Source organism: Vulpes vulpes, chromosome 14, assembly GCF_048418805.1.
Source record: "Vulpes vulpes isolate BD-2025 chromosome 14, VulVul3, whole genome shotgun sequence".
Lineage (NCBI taxonomy): Eukaryota > Metazoa > Chordata > Mammalia > Carnivora > Canidae > Vulpes > Vulpes vulpes.
This window is the reverse complement of record NC_132793.1, coordinates 77,373,482-77,400,512: the sequence shown is the minus strand read 5'-3', so window position 1 is coordinate 77,400,512 and position 27,031 is coordinate 77,373,482. Positions and strand designations below refer to the sequence as shown.

General features: G+C 44.0%; 1 protein-coding gene across 10 annotated transcripts in view; it reads left to right on the top strand.

Moving 5' to 3' along the window:
* PDE8B (phosphodiesterase 8B) overlaps window positions 1-27,031 on the top strand; it is a 264,038-nt gene that overhangs the window by 24,093 nt on the left and 212,914 nt on the right. For 2 of the 10 annotated variants that reach the window (XM_072736957.1, XM_072736958.1), the window contains exon 1: window positions 1,023-1,527. The exons of 5 other annotated variants lie outside the window; for them this stretch is intronic. In XM_072736957.1, coding sequence (XP_072593058.1) covers window positions 1,159-1,527 — 369 coding nt within the window. In that variant the 5' untranslated portion in view covers window positions 1,023-1,158. Of the gene's footprint in view, window positions 1-988; window positions 1,528-10,888; window positions 11,025-27,031 lie in introns of those variants that run through there. 3 more of the 10 variants (XM_072736963.1, XM_072736964.1, XM_072736965.1) reach the window with 3 other exon arrangements.

Below are 27,031 nucleotides of genomic sequence, written 5' to 3'. Positions count from 1 at the left end.
TAGAGGTTAGGAGCTGTCATTTGAAGTCTCCAGCCACTCTAAAAGTTGATGCTATGGAGAAAGGAAGCGAAGAAGCAAAGAAATGATTGCAAATTGGATACTTACTCCTTTGTCCTTAGCGTTATGGCTCTGTGTTCTTGCCCTGGCCCTTGTTTGTAAACAACGCTAGACTGAGTCCTTTTAAACCACCCCGTTTCTCCCCCGGCCACTGTGGGGGCAGGCAGGGATCCCTCCAGGAGCCAACCAACGCATGGCATCCCTGATCCACATCCATGGTATGGAGAGGCTGCCCGGCAGCCTTCCATCAGCCCCTCCAGGAATACCTTCTGAAGGTGTTCTTCATTTCCTTTGAGTGAAGCCTGCCCCACGTGTGCCTCCCCAGGGGAGGGAGGGAAGGCGGTTTGGGGGGCGGCCGGTGCTTGACAGCGGGGACTGGCCGGGGGTAGAGGCCCGGGGAAGACGGGTGACGTCCGAGCAGGGGCCGAGGGCTGCGCAGGAGGGAGCCCAGGACCTCCCGGCGGCTTCCTTCGGTTCCTGGCGCGGGCCTGGGGGCGTTTGTGCCCAAAGGCCTTCCGCGGGGCCTCCCGACCCTGGGCGCGGGCCTGGGCTTCTGGGGCTCAGCGCACGGTCGGGTCCGCACCCGGGCCCGCGCTCGCCCCCGAGCTCGCGGGGAGGCGCCCAGGCGGGCGGGCGGGCTCGGGCTGCGGGCAGGGGCGTCCGGGGTCCCGCTCGGGAGCGTGGGAAAGTGCGCTCGCCGGGGCCCGAGGCACCTCGCAGGCTCCAGGCCGCACAGCCCGCAGGGCCGGCCCGGGGCGCGCGGGCGGGGCGGGGCGGGGGCCCCTGGGGAGCCCGGGGCGCGCCCCGAAAGTGGGGGCAGAGGGGCGGGGGGCGCGGGGCGGGCCGCGGGGCGGGCGCCGGGCGCGGCGGGGCGGGCGGCGGCGCGGGCCGAGCGGGGAGGAGGGGAAGGCGGGGGCGCGGGGAGCGCGTCTGGGGGCCGCGGCGCGGAGGGTGGCGGCCGCCGGTGCGCGCGGGGCGCCGTGTGTGCGCGCTCGCCGCTCGGGGAGAGGATGGCCCGGGAGGGAAAGTTGGGGTGACGCGCGCAGCCCCCGGAGGCGCCCCCGAGCGGGCGGCTGCGGGCGCGGGGAGCCCGGCCGCGGGATGGGCTGCGCCCCCAGCATCCACGTCTCGCAGAGCGGCGTGATCTACTGCCGGGACGCGGACGAGGCCGGCTCGCCCCGCCGCACCTCCCGCGTGGCGCGCGGCCCGGCGGCCCCCCTGCACGGCCTCCTCGTGCAGACCGACGCCGCCGACGCCGCTCCCCCGGGCCGCGCGCCGGGCGCCCCCCGCACCGCCCGCGTCCGCAGGGCCCGCGCCGAGCCGGGAGGAGGCGGCGGAGGCGGCGGCGGCGGCGGCGGAGGAGGAGGCGGAGGAGGCGCGGCCCCCGCCGCGACCACCTGCCGGGGCCGGCGGCGCCACTGCTGCAGCAGCGCCGAGGCCGAGACGCAGACCAGCTGCGCCAGCGTCCAGGTGAGCGGGGCGGCGCGGCGGGGCCACGGGAGGCGGCGGCGAGGGCCGCGGAGCCGAGCCCCGGAGGCCCCTGGAGGCCCGGGAGCCGTCCGGGGGGCGGGGGGACCGGGCGCGGCCGACGGCTGCAGCCCGAGCGGCGGGCGGGCCCGGGCGGGTGCGCGCCCCGCGGGGAGCTGGGGGCGGGGGGTGCAGGCGGGCTCTGCCGTGCGTCCCGGCCACGACCCGACCCGGGGCCTGCTGCGAGCTGGGGTGGGGGGGAGGGGGGATCAGCTGGGCTCGGGGAGGGGACCCGCCGCTGTCCGAAGACGGAGATTCACAACGTGCCCCCATCCCCCAGGACACTGGAATTCTGAGGAAGTGGGGGGAAAAGTGTTTAAGTGATGAAAGCAGTCACTAGCAAGTTCTTAACGATGGAAGAAAAACGCGTGTTTCCGTAGTGCCCTCCTGCACCCAGAACACTGTCACATTCAAGAGAATCTTCACGGGGTGAATCCGGCTGCTGGTCCCCTTGATGTTATAGTAGACAGAGGGACAATGGCACATCCCGTTGTGCAGAGGGAGAAATACATCTTCATGACTCTTTTTTTAAAAAAAGATTTTATTTATTTATTCCTGAGACACACACACACACACACACACACACACACACACACACAGAGGCAGAGACCCAGGCCAAGGGAGAAGCAGGCTCGCCGCGGGGGGGTCACCGTGGGGGTCACCGTGCGGGACTGGATCCCCTGACCCAGGATCACACCCTGAGGCCAAGGCAGGCGCCCAATGGCTGAGTCACCCAGGCGTCCCCATGTTCACGACTCTTAATGTTATTTAGAATCATCGATTTTACATGGTCCACAGATTACCAGGAACCACTAGTGCTGGTATTTGGCAACAAAGATTATGTATTTAGTGTTTGAGACTTGTTCAACAGTTGGCCACTGTGAATAGGCCCCTAGCCTTCCCTGGATATAGTCAGCCTTCAGTGGAGAGGTGAAGAGAAGGATGGTATGTGTTGGCTTCAGTCTGGAAGACCCAAGAGCTTCTTCTAGTGAACTAATTATAATGGTATCTGATCTTGTAACATGAAGCTTAACAGAGTTTATTTATAGTTGTAGTGTTTCTCTGGTAATAGTCATCTAATATGATAATATAATTATCATGATAAAAAAAATAACATTTACTGAGCATCTACTATGTACCGGATATAAGCTTTCTTTTCCAGCCTTTGAATCTTAACCGTGTGACGATAGACTATCCAAAGACTGGACACCTGGATTCATGATAGTACAACTTACCAGCTGAACATTTGTTATAGGGGCATGTGCCAAACACTGTATTTTTCTTTTGTCAAGCTTCCCCCCCTCCCACTGGTTCACAGAAAGAAAAAGAAAGGAAAGAGAAAAAGAAAGAAAGAAAAAAGAAGGGAAGAGGGAAAGAAAGAGAAAGAAAGGAGAGAAGGAGAAAGGCATTAGGAAAAATTTCAGGGGATTAAAATGATATATTTGGTGAAATAATTAAATAGGGATATTATTTTTAAAAATAGCATTTTGCCTTTTTGTTGAAAAGGCAGTTTAAAGATATTGAAGTAGCTCAGAATGCTGAGAACTTGTGAACTCTGATAATTTTTTTTTTGGTTGTGCAAGAAAAATTGTATATTTCTGCCTTTTAGAGTAGCAAGGATCCTAATTTAATACCTGGCAACTCTAGATATTCCATGTTTGTCTATTGAAAGAAAGAATAATGAATGAATTCATTCTCTGTGTTTTAATACATCCCTCAAGAGGCTGCTTAGCAAATGGAGGAAAAACTGGAGGGAAAATGAGTCCCAATTATTAGCAGCTAGTATAAACTTGTAGAAATATCATTGCTTCTTGGCTGAAGTGTCAAAGGCTTGACCTGAATAGGAATTTAACTCACACTGCTTTATCAACAGGACTTCCAAATAAGAGCTTAAATCGTTCTAACCTTTTACTAAGAATGTTGGGAATGAAATTGCTGGGTCAGTGATTCAACATTAATTTGCACATGTAGGTCTCAGAAACTATATATTTGAAATTATATTTGAGACCAGAATTATTATCTATATAAATCATGCAGAATTATCACAGAATTGCTTTAAAATAGTATCCTTTGAGGGCTTGTGACTATTTTTCAGTCTTCATATGTTCCAAACTCTTTTGTGGACGAGGTAATTTTATAAAAACTTTGCTTGCATTTCTTTTGAGAATAAGAATTCTTCTGCTTTAGCAGTTTGAGATAGTTGCTAGTCATGCTCGCATCCCCCCATCCCCTTTTCCAAAATGCTCAGGTGAAAAAATAAAGTCCTTGCCATTTGGTCCTGTTTACAGTGGTGTTGGGTCATGATAGTTTGTTTTTTAATTTCCTCTTTGTACATCAATTATAAACCATATTCCCATTATCTACTTGGTCTCTGGTATTCCCCAGAGTGCAAAAATGTGTGCTTGATCCCTGTCTGTCCTTTTTCTAGCAATCATTCATCTCATTAAGCTTTTAGAATGATGAAGCATTATGATGTCAAACATGATGTCAATAGGAACCTTCCTGAATACCTAATTTATATAAGAAATTACAAACATTAATAATTCATATGCAGTACAACGATATCATATGGGTTTCCATTTCTGGTAAGAAGTTAGATTTGTCTCCCAATTGCTGTAAAAATGCAACTTCCTTGTAATTTGTCTCCTTGTTTTCCTTTTTAAAAATATGCTCCAACAGGAGACTCCTGCAGAATACTCACTCTTCGTACTGAGCCAGTTTTATTATGATTCTTGTTCAGACATCCTCAAGGGGGATGGTCTCTCTGGGAAGATGGGGGGGTTTCTTACAAGTCTTCTTTTCTCATACCAGCTGCTGCAGCGGGGAGGCAGTCCGACCAGGCAGCCAGTTGTAGAGAAGAGTGTTGACAGTACAGCCAACGTGCAGCCATCTCTGGGTGGGTTAACCGTTTTCTGGACCAGGCACAGGACGTTGTTAGTTCTCAAATGACTCTGGGTGGATGGGCACATCGCCAGCTCCCTCCTTTCCTCCGTTCATTGTGCCCGTTTATTCACTCAGCCAGTGTTTGTGCCAGACTGTGGTTGATGCTAGGGAGTCAGTGAATATCCACGAAGTTTGGTAAGCAAAGCCTAATGAGGACGGTGAATCTTCCATAAGAAGGTGTACCCGAGTCAGCGATGAATGACTTCTATGGTTATCTGGACCATGGCTTCCTGAATCAGTGAGGATAATACCCACTGGACTGTATATAAAAGGAAGATAAATATTTTTCTGGCTTTGTGGTCAATATGATGATTAATAATAATTAATAATTTTTATAGTAATTTCTTTGGGGGAGGGGTAGAACTATTGGGGGAAAAAGCCATTCGTGTTTGTTCTCTGAGTCAGTATTCTCTAGTGTACATCAGAATCACCTGAAAGTCTTCTTAAAATGTGGATTGCTTGGCCCCACTCCCAGAATTTCTGGTTTAGTAGGTCTTGAGTGGGGCCTGAGGATTTGGATTTTTAACTAGCTTCTAGGATATGCTGGTGTGGCTCTTAAAAGAATTGAATTGACTGTTGGCCAAATGAATTAGGTTGGGGCTACCTCTAGCAGAGTGGATAGTATCACATGCAGTTGGGCGGACTAGTCATAGCCCTGCCTTCATCATAGTTTACTTCTGTGTGGGCAGCCTGCCATCTCCATTCATGAAGTCAAACTCTGAGCCTCCATGGCTGGCCAGAAAATCTCAAAGTGAGGAGAGTATGGGCCAGGTAGCCAGTCCACCTGGATCTTTGAGGTTTGACTTCCCTTCAGGATCCACTGGGTTTGCAAGTCCTGGTTCCTTGCTTTTGCCATCGCAGCCGCTCATATGTCTCTGCCCTGCTGGGGCTGTGTCCTGCATGGTGGGAAATTGCGAGGCAAGGAGGAGCTTAAAACCGGTTGATGTGACACGATATGGGCTCATATTCAGTTCTTAGCTTTTGGAGTCTTGCTGATCCTTTTCACCATATTTTTCATCTTATAATGGGGCATAAGGTTTAGTAAGCCCGAGTGAGTCTTGCGAGTTGCTTTAGTAAAACTCAAATTTATTTTCTGCCATAGCTCATTTCATCACATTCCCTCTCCCTTCTTCCAACATATTAAGTATAGTCAGTGAGCAAATATTTCTAATTTCTGCTGCTTTCCTCCGTAGTTAAACTAATTTTTAAGAAATATCAGATAATTTTTTCCCTTTTGATTTTGTTAATTAAGTCCTCAAGCCAGAAAGTATAATGTAGTGTAGATGCTGACTTTCAGAGGTGATACTTCTCTACAGAAACCCCACTGTGACCACCAGGCAGGACTTGGGCTAGAGCAGGATGGGACATGTTGGTGAGAACAACACAAATCCTATGGTAAGTACCAGGTTGGTGAGGGGTTAAGGCCAAGAATCAGAATAGGAAGGAGGCGGTGAGTCCTATGGAACCAGGCAGGAAGACAGAGTCCAGAGTCTGGAGGAGCAGGTGACAGTTCAGGGCCAGGTGGGCACTGGAAGTTGGGGGCTCAGCAAAGGTGACCGCTGCCAAGTTAGGTTGAGACTTCTGACTGGGGGACAGACGGTGTTTGCTTTCTTTTCTGTTTGAGCTTCTCTGCTGAGTGTAAAGAGCTCAGTGCCCACAGGAGATGCCAGCGACCAGTCAGAGGGCTGTAATTAAACCCTGCACCTAAGTGAGGCAAGACTAACTCCTTATCCTTGCCACCTGGTCAGATGGTATCTGGGCAGGAAATAGATCACATATGTATAAGGACTTAGCTGAACTTAATCTAACGAAGAGATTGTTTTAGACGTGTTGGCCAGATGAAAGGAAAGCAAGAAATGATATGGAAGCTCCCTGAGACTAGAAGAGGGTACTGTGACCACCTCAAAGAGATAACAGTAGGGAATGGTTATGGGAGCCGGAGAACCCAAACCTACTGGTCGGGGAAGCCCCCAGAATCTGTGGTCTTCAGGAGAACTGCAGCGACTGGGGGCCTGGGCCTACCATAGAGAGCTAAAGGAGTAAGTACCTCCATGCTATTGTTTTCTTCTCCATTGATCTACAGCCAGTACCATTTTTGCCCAAACATATCTGGAAAACAGAGGGCAAAGGAGCCCACTGATTGAGGTTTTCCAGAGCAGGACAGTGTCCTGACCATACCCCAGAAGGCTCTCTGTAATAAGTATTAAAAGATGTTGAATATCGTTGAAGGTACCCTGGGGAGCTCAAATTGAGATGGGGAATTTTGATGATTTTCTGAAATAATGGAATTTTTAAATGGCCACTTAATGTATTGTTTATGTTTCCCATTTAATGACGAATAACATTAAAATATGTCCAGTTACCTTGTTTGGAGACCTTTAGGTTCTGCTGAAAACAAATCCTCCTCCTTAGTTCGCTCTCCACCCTGACTTTGCTCAGGTACTTTCTTAGTCAGGTTGGGCTGCTATAACAAAATACCATCAACAGGGTGCCTTAAACAATGGACATTTGTTTCACACTGTTCTGGAGGCTGAAGTCCAGATGCAGGTGCTGGCAGATTCTGTGCCTTGTGAGAGCCTTCTTCCTGGATTGTAGATGGCCACCTTCTTGTTTCCTCCTCACAAGGCAGAGAGCAGGCAAGCTCTGGCATTTCTTCCTCTATGGGACACTAATCCCATCATGAGAACCCCACCCCCATGACTTCATTTAAATCTGATTACCTCCCAAAAGTCCCACCTTCACCTTCACATAACCATCAGGATTAGGGCTGCAATGGGATTTTGGAGGACACAAACGTTTGGTCAGATGTGTTTCTACTCTTTCTAAGTTCAACGTTCCTTAAGTTGGAACCCAGCTTAGCCAGTTTATTATTACATTTTTGCTCGGTTTGTGCTTTCCTACTCTCTGCACCTTTTCTCCAAGCCTGGGAAAGTTGATAAGCAAGTTTTACTATGTGTTTATAAGCTGATATGTTCAATAAAGAATATATGTATTTCACACAAACTAAAAAATGTTTAAATGTGCTCAGGAATTCATTTTTAGAAATAGGTGTTACCCTTTAACAGTGGAAGTGTGGGTAGTTATTATGTTTTGAGATAGAAAATACCACTTAAAAATATTTTGATTTGTTTTTATTTAAGTTTGATTTGCCAACATATAGTATAACACCCAGTGCTCACCCATCAAGTGCCCTCTTCAGTGCCCGTCTTTTTAACAGGTTACAGTAGAGATTAGTTTAGATTTGGTTCTTGATAATTTTGTCTCCATTTTCCTTTTTCCTGCTGGTGGATAAAAGCCAGCTTTTGTGTAGGATTATGACGCCTTACTCTTTACCATTATCTTCTTTCATCTCTTCCTTTCTGACTCCTTAGGGACAGTTTACAGAAAAGTAGTTGAGAAGCTTGTGATTGCTATAATAAAAATCAAAAGATTCTTTTACTTTTGGATAATCCATCAATGAAGGAATATTTCATGGTTCCCTCTTATTTCCAAGATGATTCAAATTTTCATGTTTGGTTGGTACGTTTTGCAACAAAGTGTGTAGAATGGATGTAATAATATCAAGATTTATCAAGTCCTTGCTATTTGCTACCACTTCATAATCTACATAAAAACACTATGAGCTACAAATTGTCATTACCATTTTACAAATGAGGAAGAGGAGTCTCCAAGAGGTGGGATAAATTGCTCAAGGTGAGGGTTGAAATTTGGATAGGAGGTTGTCTGAATCCAACTCCAAATCCAACTACTAAGCTTTACTGCCTCTCACACAGGTCTCTCGAAGGCCAAGCATGACTGCTGCTGGAACTGTGGAGTTATTTAGAGCAGAGTGGTGATAAACTGGTGGTAGAGGGGAGGGCAGTGGGGAGGAGGGCTCATGGGTGAGGTTTCTCCTCCTCTACACACATTGTCATCCCTTCTCTTAGCTTGAATTGACGTGTTGTTTTGAGATGATTGGAGAATGTAGAATGCATACAATGGAGGAGCTTTGGCAGACAGTTGTCATTGTTTTTAACTGAACTTAGTCCTTGGCAATTCGTTAAGTATCGTACAAATATTAGCTCTTAATAAGCTTGCAGTTGCTATGATGTCTGGTTTTGTAATGAAAATGAGATTTTGTTTATTTAGATTTTTAACATTTTTGAGCACATATTTGTCTTTTATTGGAAAATGTATTCCACTTACAAGTAGATTGATTTGGCCAATGTAGGTGACTAACTGGATTTAAATATAGATGTGATATCTTGAAGCTTTGGAAACTGCTGCCACAGACACCGATTTGGTCACATAGGATCTTGCCAGTTGAAGGTGGAAGCTGGAGTTTGGCTTCCATGAGTGTTGCACCTGTACAAAGCTTCTGCCTCTAAAGATCAGGGCCTTGGTGTTATCTTGATGGTTCTGTGTGAAATTCTTTGACGTACGTAAATCTATAACTAAAAGCATTAGTCTACAACTGGGCTTAAAGCCATTTTGCACAAGCTCTGTTGGTTTTTATATTGCTGCATTTCAGTGCTGTCGGATGTAGTATACTGTTGGAAAAAACGATATGTTGTAAATGTAAGGCCCCTTTTTCTCTCACAGCGGAAGGTGTAAGGATTAGCTACAGGGATGGAGTTGCTTGTGTGAGTCACAAAACTGAGAGAAGACCCTGAGTGTTGGAAATTTCTACAGGAAGACACATGAAAGATTTTTTAGCAACCTATCATACAGGGTGACATGGATAAAAAGAAAAGTGCTGTTTTCTGACGTCAGATCCACAAATAACATTAAAGCTCTAGACCTGGAAGGTGATGAGTTCAGAGTGGTTGAGGCTTTTGTCCTCTCCAGGGTTCCTGCTGAGTCAAGTAAGAACAATGGCCAGCTGGAGAGGAAAGACCTCGTTGGTGGAGGCCAGTAATGACCCAATGGCCCCACCTGCCAGTGGTCTGGGGGCCATTCAAGACTCATCTCACTTTGAGCATATGAAACTGATTGACAATCTTGGCCTAGAAGCTGGTTGTGAGGAAAGCAAAAGCGGCTCTATCAGTTGATGCTTCAAAAGCCTCAGTAGGGTTTTGATCTGAGCCATAGTTGGAACTAAAAGTTTTTCTTTTCCCCACAATTTAATACAGACTCGGGCTACAATATCTCCTTTCCAGTGTTCCCTTGAGAGGGTGATTCCCAAAACAGTCATGGCCAGATAAAGGTAGAGCAGAGCAAAGGATCAGCTGTGTCTGTGGCGGGCAAGCACTGGTTAATATGGCCTTCCGGGAGTCCTCCAACACGCGTGTGCGCTCTGAGAAGTGGTGCTGGGGCGAGGCTCAGGCTCATGGCTTTGCATGAAGCTTCCTGCCCTCTTCCTCTCAAGGCTGAGTCTGCAAAGCCAGTTCCGGGACCCTTTCAATATTGGATCTCCCCCCACCCCACAAGCCCTTCTGTCCCTGTGCTCGACTTCCCTGTCTGCTGAGTCACCAGCGTTAGCCTGGGTGAACTCTCCAAAGCCCAGCACCTCTCTCTGCGGTGATCTGGCCCCCTAGGACCCCGAGGCTACAGAGACTTGAGGACACCTGAAGAAGCCTTCATCCCTTTGGGAGGAGCCGGTAAGGGAGAGGGGGTATGGTCCATTCTCCTGACCCACCTCAGGGTATTGGCAGGCTGGCGGGTTGCAGACACATTCTCTTCTCGCCTTTGGGGAACTTTTCAGGAAGGGGGAGAGAGATGGGGCAAAAGGCCAGGACCTCTTCTATGTGTCAAAAGTAAGAACTTTGAATAATAATAAAAAAAGGACAACCCTTGCTTTTATATGCAGATTATGTGACAAAAATACTTTGTAAGCCATCTAGTTGGTATTGGGAAAGGATTTTCACATAGAAGCAGCGTTATACATGGGATTTAGGTTTCTAGGTTAACCCAAAAAAGTATTCAGACCATTATGTAGCTGGAATATATTTACAATGTTGTGAAAGAAACGTAAAATTGAATTAGAACTAGAGTTTCTTTTGTACTCGTGTCCTTTGGGAGAAGCAGGTTTAATTAGAGGGTGATGAAGCAGTTGAGGGAGAACCTGTGACGTTCACCTCATTCACCTCGGGGAGTGGTTCTCGTGCCTGGGGGTTGGTGTTCAGAGGAGGTGAGGGAGGGAGCTGGGGGCAGCGACCAGGACCTCCGCAGAGCTATACTGTGACACTGTCCTCTTTTCATCGTGCTAATTCACTTCCAGAGGCACTAAAGGGGTATAGATTGTTTCTTTAAGGTGCTTATTTTCTGTTTTATCTACAAATATATGTGTATATATCTTTTAAGTCTTAAGAATTCCTAAAACAAACTAACAAACAAACTCAAAACCATTATACACCAGAAAACTGAATGACTACTCTTTTAGGTCAGGCTGCAATGACAAAACAAACAACAACAACAAAATGCCATAGAGTGGATGGTTATGGACAATAGAAGCTTACTTCTCACGGTCCTGGAGGCTGTGAAGTCCAAGGTCAAGGTGCCAGCGGATTCGGTGTCTGGTGAGCAGCTGCTTCCTGGTTCATCAGCGGGCATTTTCTTACTATGTCCTCGCCCGGCAGGGTGGGGAGGGGACGCCCTGGGATCCCTTTTGTAAAGGCACTAACCCGGTTCCTGAGGGCTCCACCCTCAAGACTTGTGCACTACCTCCTAATACCATCATGCTGGGTTGGGATTTCGGCATATAAATCTGGCAGAGTGTAAACTTTAAGTCTATAGCAACTACTTAATATCAATTGATTTTTCTCATTGCTTTAGTAGTTTTTACAGTTGGTGGGTATCCAAAAAAAATTCACTCATTACGATTGATAGATTTATCTCTTACGTCTCTCTTAATCTATAGGTTCCCCATTCCTCTATCTGTATACTTGCACTTCATTTATTGAGGATGCTGGGTTGTCTGTCCTGTGGATTTTCCCCCATCTGCATTTGACTCTTTGCATTCCTAGAGTGCATCTAATGTGTTTTTGTGCCTTCTGTGTTTGCTAGAAACTTGCAATTAGATTTACAGGTTTGATCAAATTATGCTCAATTTTGGGGGGTGGAGGTGGGTCAAGAGTACTTTTTCAGTGATGCTATGTTTTCACAGCAGGAAACACACGGTTGTATATTTTTGTTGTTGTGATGCTGACCGGTAGTAATGATCATTGCTTACATTCATTTGTCATTAGGGAGTGTAAACTGGTGATCTTCTGGTTGTATCGTTTCTTCTGATTAGCTGCAGTATCTCTAAGAAGGAAAACTCACCAACTAGTTGGCTTCCCTGGGATACAGTTTATGTAGGGAAGGCAGGTTGAATCCGTCAGTCTTTCCTCGTTTCCAGTTTTCAAAATAATGAGTTGATTTTCTTTTCTAGCATTCTCCTAAGGTGACAAGGATTTTTGTTTTGTTTTGTTTTACTTGTTTCTTTGCTTGGTTAGAATCATTTTGAATCACTATGGATCACACATTTATTTGATGTGTGTTAACTCTTTGCCATGATTATACTTTAGGTGTTCAAATTGCCAGTTTTTGACCAGAGGGAGCAAATTCAAATTAGGAAGGCACTTTCCTCGAAGAAATAGTTTCAGCTATGTTGATTGAGTTATGTCCTTACTCTGAAAGCGTTCTTTGTAGATGAGGGCTTGCTGAGCACCTGTAGGTGAAGGTGCACCTTAGTGCCTGCGTTGCTGGTGCTAGTCTCCTACCAAGCCTCTAACACCCTGCAGCTTTTGAGAGGATCCAGTGTATAAGGCCTCACTGCAGCTCCTTTCATGTAATTTTTGTGGCTGCAAAAAAGACAACCTGGTATTATGGGAAGATATTCACTGGCCCAGGCTTGAGTTCTAGCTCTGCCCTATACAGGCTCTGTGGCCTTGGAGAAGCTGTGTAACTTCTCCTAAGATGGGAATAATGCCTTGTCAAAAAGATCCATGCAAGTATCACAGATGTACAGTCCCCGTAAACCTTCTCAGTTCCTGTCAACGTGTGTACGTGTATGTGTAACTAGGTCTTTGAAGTCTGGAATGTATTTTACACTTACAGGACATCCCAGTATGGACTAGCACATTTCAAGTGCTTAATGGCTGCATAGTAGCTACTGCTTGGAGGAACAGAGAATTATAATGGAGGAAGGGAGGAAGAAAGTAAAACTTCACATAAGAGTTCTGAACTGAGCAATTACGATTTGATGTTGTAACTTGACAGGGAGTATAGCACAGAAGTTGGTTATTTGTCTCTTGGTTCTCAGCTCCATATTTTCCATATTCTCCTTTGGAATATGTGGGGCTAGAAATCTACAAACTGCATCTTCCAGATTCTCTTGCCAACTGGTCTCCTCTTAGTTTGTGCAAGTAGGAAGTACTGGTAGGAAATTGGGAGTCAAGGAATGGAAGATATATTAGCAGTGGCTCCTGTGAAGGAGCAGTGGTAGGACTTTTAACAGTGATGGTGCCAGCATCTCTGATGAGGAGGAGGAAAGGCTTGTGGGTACCAGGCCAGGGTTTCTGACCTCTGGAGGTTAACCTTTCATATTGTTTCTCCAGCTCACTGCCATCTTCTTTTGGCTCTTTCATGCCTTCCAACACCTAGTAAATCTCTACAATGATTCCTCTCTGCTTAATATATATACAGTAGTTTCCGTTTTTCCCACTGGACACTTGGTGTCTGAGGACAGAGAGAACTAGGTTATAATCTCATGTGTGCCACTTACTTTGCTCTGTGTCTTAACTTTTCTCATTTTCAATTTCTTCCCTTGTTTAAGGAGGATAATAAAAGCAACCGCCTCATAGAATTGTTGATATAATTTACGTAACATCACTGCTGGCTTTGAACATCACTCTCAGTTAAGTGTTGTCTACGGTTGATAATAATATACAAACCAACATTTGAAGGCTTGTCATTTAACAGTTTTGATTATGGTAAAGTTCAAATACATACAAAAATAGAATAATATAATGGAACTGCATGTACATATTACCCAGTTTCAACAGTTATAAAATTAAGCCTTTTCTTTTATCTACACCACCCACTCTCCCCCCTACTCTGGGATTATTTTAAAACAAATCTAAAATACCATATCATTTTAGCTGCAAGTATTTCAGCATGTAACCGTAAGAGGTTAGGACTGTTTAAAAAATAACCACAGTGCTGTTAGCATACCTAAAAATTAAAATAATTCCTTAATATCATCAGATACCAAGACAATGTTCAAATTTTCCTAATTGTCTCATAAATAACTTTTTAAAAAATTGTTGTTTGAATCATCTTTGGAATAAGATCCACTCATTGGTTGATGTGTTTCCTAAGTATTGTTTAATCTGTAGGTCCTCCTTTCTCTCTTTTTAACCTTACAATTTGTGTGTTAAAAATACTGGGTTATTTGTCCAGCAGACTTTCCCACAGTCCGGATTTTGTTGATTACATTCCTGCAGTTATCATATACCATGTTCTTCTGGCCTTCTGTTCCCTATGTATTGGTACTTCCATCTTGAGATATTTTAGTAGGATTCAGGCTTATTTACCTATTTATTTCGGCAAGATTACCTGATAGGTAGTGTTCTATACCTCCATCAGGAGGCACATAATGTCAGGTTCTCTCTGTTTTTGCGATGTTTGATGATTGTTGCCTGGAACTGTTAAATCATTAGGGATTACAAAAATCTACCATTCATATTTTTCCCCTACACTACTTCTGGAATGCTTCTATAAGGAGAAACTCCCTTTTATCAACTATTTGATTATCCTGAAGTACAGTTCATATGAGAAAGATAGGATAAGTATTTGATTATTTTATTATTTGCTAGTTTTTAAAATAGTGATTTGATTTTTACCATCCTCCAGTAATGTTTTTGGTATTGTTATAAACTGATGAGTTTATAAATAAATATTAGATGTGTCCCAGCCAGGGGCCGTGATTATTCTTACTGGTGTTCAATTGTCCTGTCTTTGGTACTGGGAGTAGCCACGTTGGCTCCTAGTTATCTTTGATAACTAGGTTTATTTGCTTGATGGTATGACAAGATGTTCCAGTTTCATTGTGTTCTTTCCCTGATCTGGAATCAGTAATTTCTCTCAGGAACCTCATTCTTTTTATTGAAAGATGGGATTTAGAAACATGATCTAGGCAGTAGAGTGGTCATTGCTAATGGGCTGGTTATTATTTCTTGGCTTCTTAAGTGGACATTGCCAGGAAATAAATATTTTTTAGAGATAAGATGTACTACAAGTTTATACTTCTAATTCCAATTCAAATTTAGGACCACAAGGCTTTACTTCAACCTCATTAGTCTTACATTTCTATTTCCTCTTCCCATAACATAAATACTGATTCTTGACAACACTGGGATAATTTCTCATTTGTTCTGTCCTTAATATACCCACAACAGTCTCAGAATCATCACTGAAAACAGCTTAGTATTTTTTTCCCAGTTATTTTTGATGCTAGAGTATATTCTACTAGGGACGAATCAGAAGAATTAATTGTGTTTTTAAGTTGTTTGAATCAGTTCCTTTTTATGTAGCAATCCTAACAGTGGAATGGTTAGTGATGAACTCACAGTTATGAACAGTTATGTTCATTTATTTCATTTTACTTTTGATTTATTTTAAATTTTTTAAAAATTTAATTTGGTTATAATAATGTAAATTATTTACATGGTACAAAGTAAAATCTTTACCATATGGTATATTCAGAGACATTTAGATTTTTTTTTTTAATTAATTTTTATTGGTGTTCAATTTACCAACATACAGAAAAACACCCAGTGCTCATCCCGTCAAGTGTCCACCTCAGTGCCCGTCACCCATTCCCCTCCAACACCCGCCCTCCTCCCCCCTTCCACCACCCCTAGTTCGTTTCCCCGAGTTAGGAGTCTTTATGTTCTGTCTCCCTTCCTGATATTTCCCAACATTTCTTCTCCCTTCCTTTATATTCCCTTTCACTATTATTTATATTCCCCAAATGAATGAGAACATACACTGCTTGTCCTTCTCCGATTGACTTATTTCACTCAGCATAATACCCTCCAGTTCCATCCACGTTGAAGCAAATGGTGGGTATTTGTCGTTTCTAATCGCTGAGTAATATTCCATTGTATACATAAACCACATCTTCTTTATCCATTCATCTTTCGATGGACACCGAGGCTCCTTCCACAGTTTGGCTATTGTGGCCATTGCTGATAGAAACATCGGGGTGCAGGTGTCCCGACGTTTCGTTGCATCTGAATCTTTGGGGTAAATCCCCAACAGTGCAATTGCTGGGTCGTAGGGCAGGTCTATTTTTAACTCTTTGAGGAACCTCCACACAGTTTTCCAGAGTGGCTGCACCAGTTCACATTCCCACCAACAGTGTAAGAGGGTTCCCTTTTCTCCGCATCCTCTCCAACATTTGTTGTTTCCTGCCTTGTTAATTTTCCCCATTCTCACTGGTGTGAGGTGGTATCTCATTGTGGTTTTGATTTGTATTTCCCTGATGGCAAGTGATGCAGAGCATTTTCTCATGTGCATGTTGGCCATGTCCATGTCTTCCTCTGTGAGATTTCTCTTCATGTCTTTTGCCCATTTCATGATTGGATTGTTTGTTTCTTTGGTGTTGAGTTTAATAAGTTCTTTATAGATTTTGGAAACTAGCCCTTTATCTGATATGTCGTTTGCAAATATCCTCTCCCATTCTGTAGGTTGTCTTTTAGTTTTGTTGACTGTATCCTTTGCTGTGCAAAAGCTTCTTATCTTGATGAAGTCCCAATAGTTCATTTTTGCTTTTGTTTCTTTTGCCTTCGTGGATGTATCTTGCAAGAAGTTACTGTGGCCGAGTTCAAAAAGGGTGTTGCCTGTGTTCTCCTCTAGGGTTTTGATGGACTCTTGTCTCACATTTAGATCTCTCATCCATTTTGAGTTTATCTTTGTGTATGGTGAAAGAGAGTGGTCCAGTTTCATTCTTCTGCATGTGGATGTCCAATTTTCCCAACACCATTTATTGAAGAGACTGTCTTTCTTCCAATGGATAGTCTTTCCTCCTTTATCGAATATTAGATGACCATACATTTCAGGGTCCACTTCTGGGTTCTCTATTCTGTTCCATTGATCTATGTTTCTATTTTTGTGCCAATACCACACTGAGACATTTAGATTTAATCCCTGTTACTTATATTCCATGCCCTCCGTCCAATAGGTACATATATTAAAAATTTTTATAGCTTTCATACTATCGTTTTAATTACACACAAAGATATGTTTATGTCCTTCATTTTTTAGATAAATGGTAACATGCTAACTCATTTTTCTACATTTTGCTTTTTTCACTTAATATATCCTGGAGATAACTCCATCATAATTAGTAGATATTCCTCATTCCTTTTTTAGCTGCATAATGCTCCATTATAATCTGTACTATAGCTTATTCAATCAGCCCTCTATTGATAGTTTTTGGATTATTTCCATTATTTTTTGCTATTATAAGTGTTGCTGCAGAGAATGGCCCTATCCTGATAGCTTTTTTTTTCCCCATATTAAAAAGTCTAAATTTTTTTTGCTACCAGTAGTGGAATGTTTTTTTCCAGAAAGGCCATATTTGCTAATCTGGGGCATTAACTTCTAGCCTGTCACATAGAGAACTGTCACTGGGCCCTTTAGTTCTTTAGGAATTGTAAATTAGTAATATAGGTTTTGCTCCAGCTCCAGCTTAGTATCTCCAGCAGAAGCTTGTCTGTGTGTAAAACCTGCTCTTTTCTGCTTTTAAATCAGCAACAGTTTCATTTCCTTGGAGATGAGGGATTTCACAGACAAGCTTCCTAGAGAAGGCAGGTCCCCGCAGTGGTAAACATCTGTGGAATACTGTAATTCTCCCTTTTTGTGGCAGCAAAATGGTTTGCCTTTTCATCTTAGTTGAGAATTTCGTGTGTTGACACAGTCATCAACCCTGTCAGCATCCAAGGAAAGCTGCAGGGGGCTCAGCATCACTGAGAGAATTTCCTTGAGCCTTCTTCATCAGGATTGAGAACATAAGTAATTCCTTATTTTAATTTTAATCATTAAGACCTAAAATCAAATTGTTGTTTTTTTATTTTTAGAAATTTAATGCATGGATATATATTCTTTTATATGTTTTTTTCTTTTTTCTTTTTTTTAAAGATTTTATTTATTTATTCATAGAGACAGAGAGAGAGAGAGAGAGAGGCAAAGGCACAGGCAGAGGGAGAAGCAGGCTCCATGCAGGGAGCCCAATGTGGGACTCGATCCAGGGTCCCCAGGATCAAACCCTGGGCTTCATGCAGCGCTAAACCGCTGCACCACCGGGGCTGCCCATTCTTTTATATGTTTTAAGAAGATGATTCTAGAGGTGCTTGGGTGGCTTAGTCAGTTGAGCGACAGACTTTGGGTTTTGGCTGGGGTCATGATATCGGGGTTGCACTGGACGCTATGCTCAGTGGGGAGTCTGCTCCTCTTCTCCCTCTGCCCCTCCCGCCCTCATTCTCTCTTTCCTTCTCTCTCTAAAATAAATAAATCAATCTCTAAGAAAATAAATGATTCTATTTTTGTGGTGGAATCACACGTCTGATCTGTGGATGCTTTTTCTAAACGTGTTTAATATCATTTATAAATGGGTCTTGTTTTTTCCCTTATATAGATACATCAACTTTATCAACTAGCAATGCTCAATGTGTTTCTTGGTTTACAAGTTGTATATGAGTGAATGAGGAAGTGCCATGAAGTTGGGGTTTGACAGTGGGGAGAAACGGACAAGCAGAGAAAGTACAAATATGAAAGAATGAGAGAGAAATTGGGTGGGGGGGGGAAATGCAGATTAGAAACAGAGATGGAAAAAAATGATATAAAGAGTGGATATACACCTGTGCATGTCCAAAAGAGACACTCTTAAAGGTGGAGTACCTTCACTGTGTGTCATTAAAAGAAGGAAGCCAATTGCTTATCTGTCTCAGTTAAGGAGAATCAAGGTTGGGTCACAGTTCCCTGTGTTAGCCATCAGGTGGTGCTGTCAAACTAAAGCAGCTTGTTTGTCAAAGGGAGAGTTTGGGTAGACTGGTTCAGTTCAACAATTTAACAAATATTTATTGAGGGTCTAACTGCATATCAAACACCTGTGTTAAACTTCGGAGTACAAAGGTGAATAAGATGACTCCTTCTGTATGGAAATTTCTATTCTAGTTAGGATGGAGAGAGATACAAATAAGTATTTGTCTATTGCTATGCAACATAATACCACAGACTTAGTGGCTTAAGATACCTACATTTATTATTTGTATTTCTGTGGGCCAGGAATCCATGTATAGCCTATCTGGGACCTCTATGTCAGCATGTTTTACAAGGTTGCGGTGTGTTGGCTAGGGCTTGATCTCATCTGCAGACTTGACTGGAGAAGAATCCTCTTCTAAGCTTAGTGACATGGCTGTTGGCAGGATTCAATTCCTTCCTGGCTTTTAGAGCGAGGGCCTCAGTGCTTGGCTGGCTGTTGGCCAGTGGCCACCATCAGTTCCTTGCCTCATGGACCTCCTAGACATGGCCTTCATCAAAGCCAGCAAGAGAGACAGTCTGCTAGTAAGTTGGTAGTCACAATCTTTTATAGCCTAGTTGTAGATGTGACATCCAGTCATTTTTGCTGTATTCTATTGATTAGAAACAAGTTACTAGGCTAGTCCATCCTCAGGAGGAAGGGATTGCACAAAGGTGTGAATACTAGAAGGTGGAAATCATTGGGGACAATATTAGAATCTGCTTCCTATGCAGGTTTTACTGTAGCTCTGTAGTGTCTGAAAGAGGTAGGGTTCCCCAGGAACATGAAGGAAAAGTATCTGGCTCAGCCTGGTATGGAAGTGGCTTCTCAAGTAATGCATTGTCTAAGTGTAACCTTCTTGAAGAACATATAAAGATTAATTTGGTGTGTATTAACTTGGTAGTGGAGAAAGGAGGCAGGGGAGGAGGACGTTTAAGTGGTGGCAACAATGTGAGCAGACATTGAGGAGGTGAAATAGAATGGGATGTCTGAGGACCACCATCCAATAGTTCAAATAGTGTGAACTGTGTGTGGAAGACACGTGAAAGAGTCAGAAATACAAAGCAAAGGTCAGACTTGGGGGTATTTCCTTTACTAGACTAAAAAAAGAATGGGGACTTTATCAAGGGGGTCATGGGGAGGATTTTAAGCAGGGGAGTGATGTCAACACTTGATTGAAGAAGATTGTGGAAGATCGATTTCAACAGTTTCTGCAATAATTCATGGTGTGAGATGAAGAGAGCCTGGATTAAACTAGTGGCAATAGAGAAGAGGCAATAGATTTTTATGTTTTTAAATCAAGAACTTATTTGATGTCAGGACGAGGCAGATGTGGGAAATGGAACAATCTGGAATGAGGCCCAGGTTTTGGCTTAGTTTTGGCAGAACATCCTTGTTCAGGATCAGGGGAAAGAGAGGGGGGGCAGGGAGAAGAGTGGAAGGAGGAGGTCTGTAAGTGTGTATAGAGGTTTGTAAATTTATTGACTGACTACAGGAGAGCTTAACTCTAAAATGTTCTTTACAATGTTTATGTTCATAATTTAATCAGTGTCACTATGTAAATTTACTTTCTAGGCAAACCATATGCCTCAGTGATAGGAGATAGAATCAAATACAGAATTCATTTTCCCTACAAACAGCTTGATAAAAGAAAACTTGGTGTTAGAATTTCAGTAAGCTAAGACCACAAGTGGGGAGCCACTGGCCAGTCCTGTCTAGTGGTTGGAATCTTATAATCTGTTCCCCGAAGACAAGTCCTACTACAGAACACGATGTATGAAGTGTCATGTCACCGACTTTCTTTGAGATATAAATCACCTAACATAAAATTCACCATTGTACACTTTATAAGTGTACAATTCAATGGCTTTTAGTATATTCATTGTGTTGTGCAACCATCATCATGGTTTAATTCTAGAATATTTCCATCACAGCCAAAAGGAGCTCCGTACCTATTAGCAGTCAGTCCCAATTTCCCAGCGCTTGGCAACCACTAATGTACTTTGTCAGTCCACAGATTTGCTTATTTTGGACATTTCCAATAAATGGACCCATACAATATGTGGCCCTTTGTGTCTGGCTTCTTTGACTTAGCATAATGGTTTCCTGGTTCATCCATGTTGCAGCAGGTATCAATATTTTATTCCTCTTTATTGCCAAATAATACTTCTTTGTATGGCTCTACCACATTTTATTTATCCATTTTTCTGGACATTGTGTTGTTTAATTGATGGCTGTTATGAAAAATGGTGCTATGAGCATTCTTGTACAAATTTCTGTGTGGACATCTGCTTTCATTTCTCATGGACATATACTAAGAGTAGAATTGCTTGGTCATATGGTAACTCTATGTTTAAATTTTGAGGAACCACCAAACTATTTTCCAGTGCAGCTGCATCATTTTACATTTTTGCTAGCATGTAGGAGGGTCCTTGTTTCTCCACATCCTTGCCAACACTTGTTATTATCTGTCTTTTTTATTATAGCCATTCAAGTGGGTGTGAAGTTGGATCTTAATGAGAGTTTGATTTACATTTCCCTGGTGGCTAATTCAGAGTTGTTTTTAAGAACTAACTGGATACCATAACTGAAATCTGACATGAATTTTGTTCTCAGTTCTCTACTAGATTCAGGGGACCACCCCCCAGAATAAGTGTGCTAATGCTTCTACCCAGGTTTATTTACACTGCAGCCTTTTACTTGAGGAAGGCAGATCCCTGGCATAATTCTCCACTGGCGTTGCACTCGTGTGCAGCCGTATACCCACATAAGCCAGCATTCCCCGTGGAGTCCTATTCCAGAGTTCTAGAATCACAATCTGATGGGCCCCAGTTGTGCATTAAAAAAAAAAAAAGAAAAAAACTGCCTGTTTGAGTTGTTGCCTCGACTCCAGTCTAACAGAAGCTATTTATTGCTAGGATCTGCAGGGAAGGCAAGAGACTTGGGGTTTCATGGCACTTTCTTTCCCTGCCGTAGGAGGTGCTACTGAGCGAATGCGGTTGAGATCTCACAGTAACAACTGAGAGGTCACCATTTTTACAAATCAGCATCTAAGGTTTAGATTTGGTTCAGAAGCTTGATATGAATATGAAATCATTGGAAGCACTGGAATTAAATGTGGGTCTAGTTTTCTGGTTTGGGCACAATGAGTCACACAGTGTGTGTTGGTTCTTGGTATTTGTTTTGCTAATTTAGAGGCAATGGTGGTAAAGATAATTCCCAAATGGTGGCTCATGCAAAATTCACGCATAGTTTTTTGGAATGCATTTTCTACATGCTCATGTGAATGCGGATGCAGCTGAAGGTACAGAAATTTGCAGTACAGCACACAAAACAAGCCGGGCAATGCAGACCCTCGCCCAGTAGGACTTAAGGGAAGGTCTGTAGAAACCTTCCCTTCCTACTTATCCAATTCTTCCTGCTTCTTATTTTGGCTAAATAACATTGCTTTGTAGATGGACATAAAGTTCCTAAGGAAACATTCTGCTTCTCTTCAGGCTGTTCTTCCCAGGTTATAGTGAAATGAATCAGATTTAGTCTTAAAATAAGAAACCTTCTTTACTAGCTTCTTTTGTATGATAATCAGAGAAGGTAGGAACGATAATAATGGTAATAATGTCAAAAGGGAGCTGTGTGACAAAAGATTTTGCTACATGTTAATTCAGAATTGATTGCAGTTGTCAAAGTTGCGTCAGGCAGGGTCCCAGGAGAAGCAGCTTACCCCAGCTGGTTCTCACGAAGAGACTTAAATGGAGATTCTAGGTAGAGGGAGGTGCCCCTGTTGGCAACTGTGTGCAACCCTCACTGGCCCTCGGGCTGAAGGGGCCGGAGGAGGAAAGAGCCCATGTTCACGAAGGCACATGTAGTAGCGGGCAGGGTACGGAGGCAAGGAGGAGTGAGCAAGAGGTGACCAGCCGCCGTGTCAAGAGGCGCCTGCCGGCCTGTGCCTCCCACGGGGTGCATCCACCGTGAGGCCGCGGGAAGCGAGCCGGGGTGCAGGCCCGGAGGGAGCCTCCCAGGGCCAGGGCGGGGCAGGCCGCGCCTGGGGGGCCGGTTGCGATCCGAGAATCAATTCATCCAGTGACCAGCTGGTTGTCCATGAGCACATTCTATATTCTGTTATTTCAGAGGACTTAGAGAAGTATTGCAAGGAGAGAAAAATGTTCATTTCTCATTAGAAAAATATTCCAGTTTTTCATATTTACTTATACAAAAACTTATCTTTTAGACGGTAAACTTCATTAATGAAGCCTCTTAAACTTTGCCTTTTTTCTTCTTTCCCACAGTGTGGTACACACCCCTGCACTGCGTGAACGCTGAAGCACGGAGGGCTGTGCTGTGCCTTTCAGACTGGCAGACGAGGATTCTTAAGTTCCCCTTTTTCTGAATAGTGCTGGGATAACTTGCGAGTTATTCCAAGGCCGTCCCCTGTCCGCCCATTACATTGGCCCAGTAGGAATTTCGTGTAGCCTTTCGCGTGTCCCCGCAGGCCCAGCTGGGAATTAGGCGGCGCCTTGCCTTGATGACATAGGCCCGCTCGAAGGCTTGTGGTAACCGAGTGACCTGTTTTCTCTGTCGTCATGCGTGTGAATTCTCCCAGGTCTGAGGGAAGGGCAGATGGAGTTCTGTGTTTCTGGGTGCCTGCGGGGTTGCTAGGAAATGATTTTCAAAGTGCTTTGTGGTGATGCAGCAGGTTGAACTTTTTTGTGAAGTGTTGTCATGGAAACCAAGTGAGTGCATCATTGCCTTGTCTGACTAATTTATCTTTTAATGACTAAAAAACCCTGTAATCCAAGGTTAATGGACAAAAAAATAATAAAACAGCGCAATGAAAAAGCCAATAGCTTTAAGAGCAGCGTTGCTGTACGTAGTAAATCTTTTGTATCGGAAGATTTCACATTGGTCGGGGCTTGGCTCTATGTAGTGACGGGAGCTAATCAGTTTGTTTTCCTGCTGGTCCTTGGAGTAAGAAAGCCATGATTTCACCCTGTGGCTTATTGCTGGGGGTTTTTATTACGGACCCCGGCTCCAGAGCTTATGAGTGACGTGGAAGGCAGCACAGCAACACCCTGAGGCTTAGCAAGGCACCCAGCTTTAGTTCTGTGCTCAGTTGGGCTTGCTTCCCCCTCGCCCGCCTCCCCCAGGACCTCCCTCCCCAAGAGCAGGCCGAGAAGTGACAGTGATAGCTCAGTCTTTCGCACAGGGTGTATCATTTGAAAATGGTGCCCTAGACTTGCTCTGGTAAGCACCCATACACCCCAGTTTGCTCAGAGCAGATGCCAGAGCAGAGCCTGCCCTGACCTTCTGTGGTAGTTCTAAGGGCCTTTAAGGAAGAAATATTTCCCTTTTCTGTGAATTGAGGACAAAACTTCCTAGCATTGTAGGTATGGCGGATGCTATGTTTATCTTGATCACTAGCTTATTAGGATAAACTTTCAAATGAAAGTACTTAGGAGAACTGAACTGGAAAGAGACTTTATACTGTATTTAGTAGTTCATCTGCCTCCAGGGGTTTCATTCCTCACCCTCCAGCTGTGTGCATGGGTGCATGTGTTTGTGCATGCATAGTAGACTCTTACTCTATGGAATTAAATCTGCTCATTTGTTTTAGACCTTTTCAAAATACCTTTATTAATATTTCCAAGTTTAATATATGTTTGAGTTTTTTGCATTTAAGGAGGAAAAGTTTGATTCTAGACATGAGTCTTAAGATTGATAATGGGAACAAACCAACTTAACTCAGCATTTTACTGAGTCACATTTAAGGCCCAAATCTAATTTTCATTCATTCATTCATTTAGTATGTATTACTAAATACCTACTTTGGCTGGGTACTTCTGGTAGACCTATTATGTACAAAAGAATTGTCAGGAGCTAGGAGGTACCTTTAAGGTGCTGAAGACAAAGGCTGGCTAGAGCCCTAGGCTGTCCAGAACGGCCACAGCCAGGAGAATGACATTGTGTAGCCATTGTGGGATCCCCTTGCAGAGGTCCCTTTGTTCTCGTGGATTGCTTCTTATACCTTTGTATAAGTATAAGTATATATTCCCAATTTTAGACTAGGAATGCACTTCTTGGTGACAGCAGGGTACACATGCTAATTGTTTTTGTATGAGCTTCCAATATTGACCTCCTGTAGGGAATACCACCTTTGTTGGTAAAATGCCCCCAGAACTGAGCCCTGGAAGGCCTGGGTGGCTCTTGACTCCATCCCACAGTGTTTAGTCTTCTGCTCTGACCCCTCTGACTTCTAGCCCCATGCAGGCCTCTGGGTGGGAGTGGGGCTGTCCTCCCTCCTTACACAGTCCCTCTAACCCACACACCTAAGGTTCTGTCTAGGCTTCCTCACAGCAGAGATGAGACAAGATCGTCTTGTTCAGGAGGACTTCACTGCAGACTCAGGGATGAGAGAAGAGAATAAGCAGCGTGAGCACTCAGAAGCTGGACTCTCTGGTTTGCTGGAGACCCCAGCCTGGCCTTCCCTACCCATGCTTCTCCACAGCGGTCTGACCTTTATCCTCTTTCCTCTGGAGTCTTCCTCGTGATTCCTAGACCCCTAAAGTCCAGACAGCCGAGACTAAGACTGTCCCAAGAAATTTGTCACCTTTGATATTAAGTGGCCCTGCTTAGGCTGTTCTCTTCTCTATTTAATGGGGTAAGAGGAATACCTGTTTCCTCTGGGAGGAGTGAGAATTAGATGAGAGCATATGTGCAGAATGCTCAGCAGAGTCCCTGACACTTAGTGAATGCTTGTGATTGTTACATTATTGGAAGGACCTCCCTTCTAGTCACTGCATTAACTACGACAGCATTTATCCCACAGAGGAACCCCACAGAAGCCTAGGGATTGTCATATACTTTGCACCACAGCTGTCCCGGGGGCACCTCTTCTTCTTTTTCTTTTAAAAAATTTTTATTTATTTATTCATGAGAGACACACACACACACACACAGAGGCAGAGACATAAGCAGAGGGAGAAGCAGGCTCCACACAGGGAGCCCGAGGCAGAACTCAATCCCGGGACTCCAGGATCATGCCCTAAGCCGAAGGCAGGCACTAAAACCACTGAGCCACCCAGGCGTCCCCTGGGGGCCCCGCTTGTATCATAGAGTAAACCCATGGCCCTGCCTTCCTTCCAGTACCTACCTATATGTGCTGGTGTGTGTGTATGTGTGTGTGTGTGTGTGTGTGTGTGTGCATGCGTGCATGCGTGCATGAATGCATGTGTGCCCTCCAAGTTGGGGCATAGACCAAAAATTAGCTATACTGATTGGCCTTTTAGTATATTATTCAATTGAAGAAGTATTAAGAGTAGCTTTTGTTTTAAGCTGTCCAGCATTTTACCCGTTTCCCGTGTGTTCCTTAGCACTCTGCCTGCCAGCATGGAAATAAGTTTCTCTGGGCTATGCTTATATTTTCTCTGTTGGGAACTCTCTTATAGATAAGGACCAGGAGACTGCAAAAGTTGCATTTATTTGTTCATTCAGCTATGCAGCAAGTAACTGTTGAGTGCCTGCTGTGTCCTCAGTCCAAGGAATACAAAGTCCTTAGTCTTATGTTGTAATCTTGAAATTCTCTGTCGATTAATAAGAAACATTTCCTTCATGTCCTTCTATTTTTTTCACTTACATTTCCATTCATTTATTTGTTCAGCATGTATTGACTGGGGGCCTATATGTGTCAGGTAATGCTCAAGATACTCGTTATAGCAGCAAAAAAAAAAAAAAAAAAAAAGAAAGAAAAAAGCAAAAGTTCCTGTCTTCTCAGAGCCTGCATTCTATTTGGGGAGACTACCAATAAAAATATAAATATTCCTATGGACTGAATACTTGTGTTCCCCATACCCCATTCATATGTTGAAATCCTAATCCCTACTATAATGGTATGAGGAGATAGAGCTTTTGGTTGGTCGATTAGGTCATGTAATGAACTCTCATGAAAGGGATTAGTGTCCTTATCAAAGAGACTCCAGAGAGCTCCCTCACCTTTTCTCTGCCATATGGACACAATGAGAAGTCCACTGTCTGCACCCTAGAAGGACGCTCTCATCAGAACTTGATCATGTTGGCACCCTGATCTAGGACTTCTAGCCTCTAGAACTGTAAATATGTCTAAATAAATAAATGTCTGTTGTTTTAAGCCACCTTGTCTATGGTACTTTGTTACAGCAGCCTGAACTGACTAAGACAGACATGTCAGTGATGAGTGTCAGGGAAGAAAACAGTTCAGGGAAGGGGACAGGAAATGACCTTATAAAATAGCTAACGCTTATATAGAATTTCATTGATGTTAAAATGTACTTTTTCTTTTTTTAAATTTATTTATTCATGATAGAGAGAGAGAGAGAGAGAGAGGCAGAGACACAGGAGGAGGGAGAAGCAGGCCTCATGCCAGGAGCTCGACATGGGACTTGATCCCAGGTCTCCAGGATCAGGCCCTGGGCCAAAGGCAGGCGCTAAACCGCTGAGCCACCCAGGGATCCCCTAAAATGTACCTTTTCAAAAACATTTTTGTAG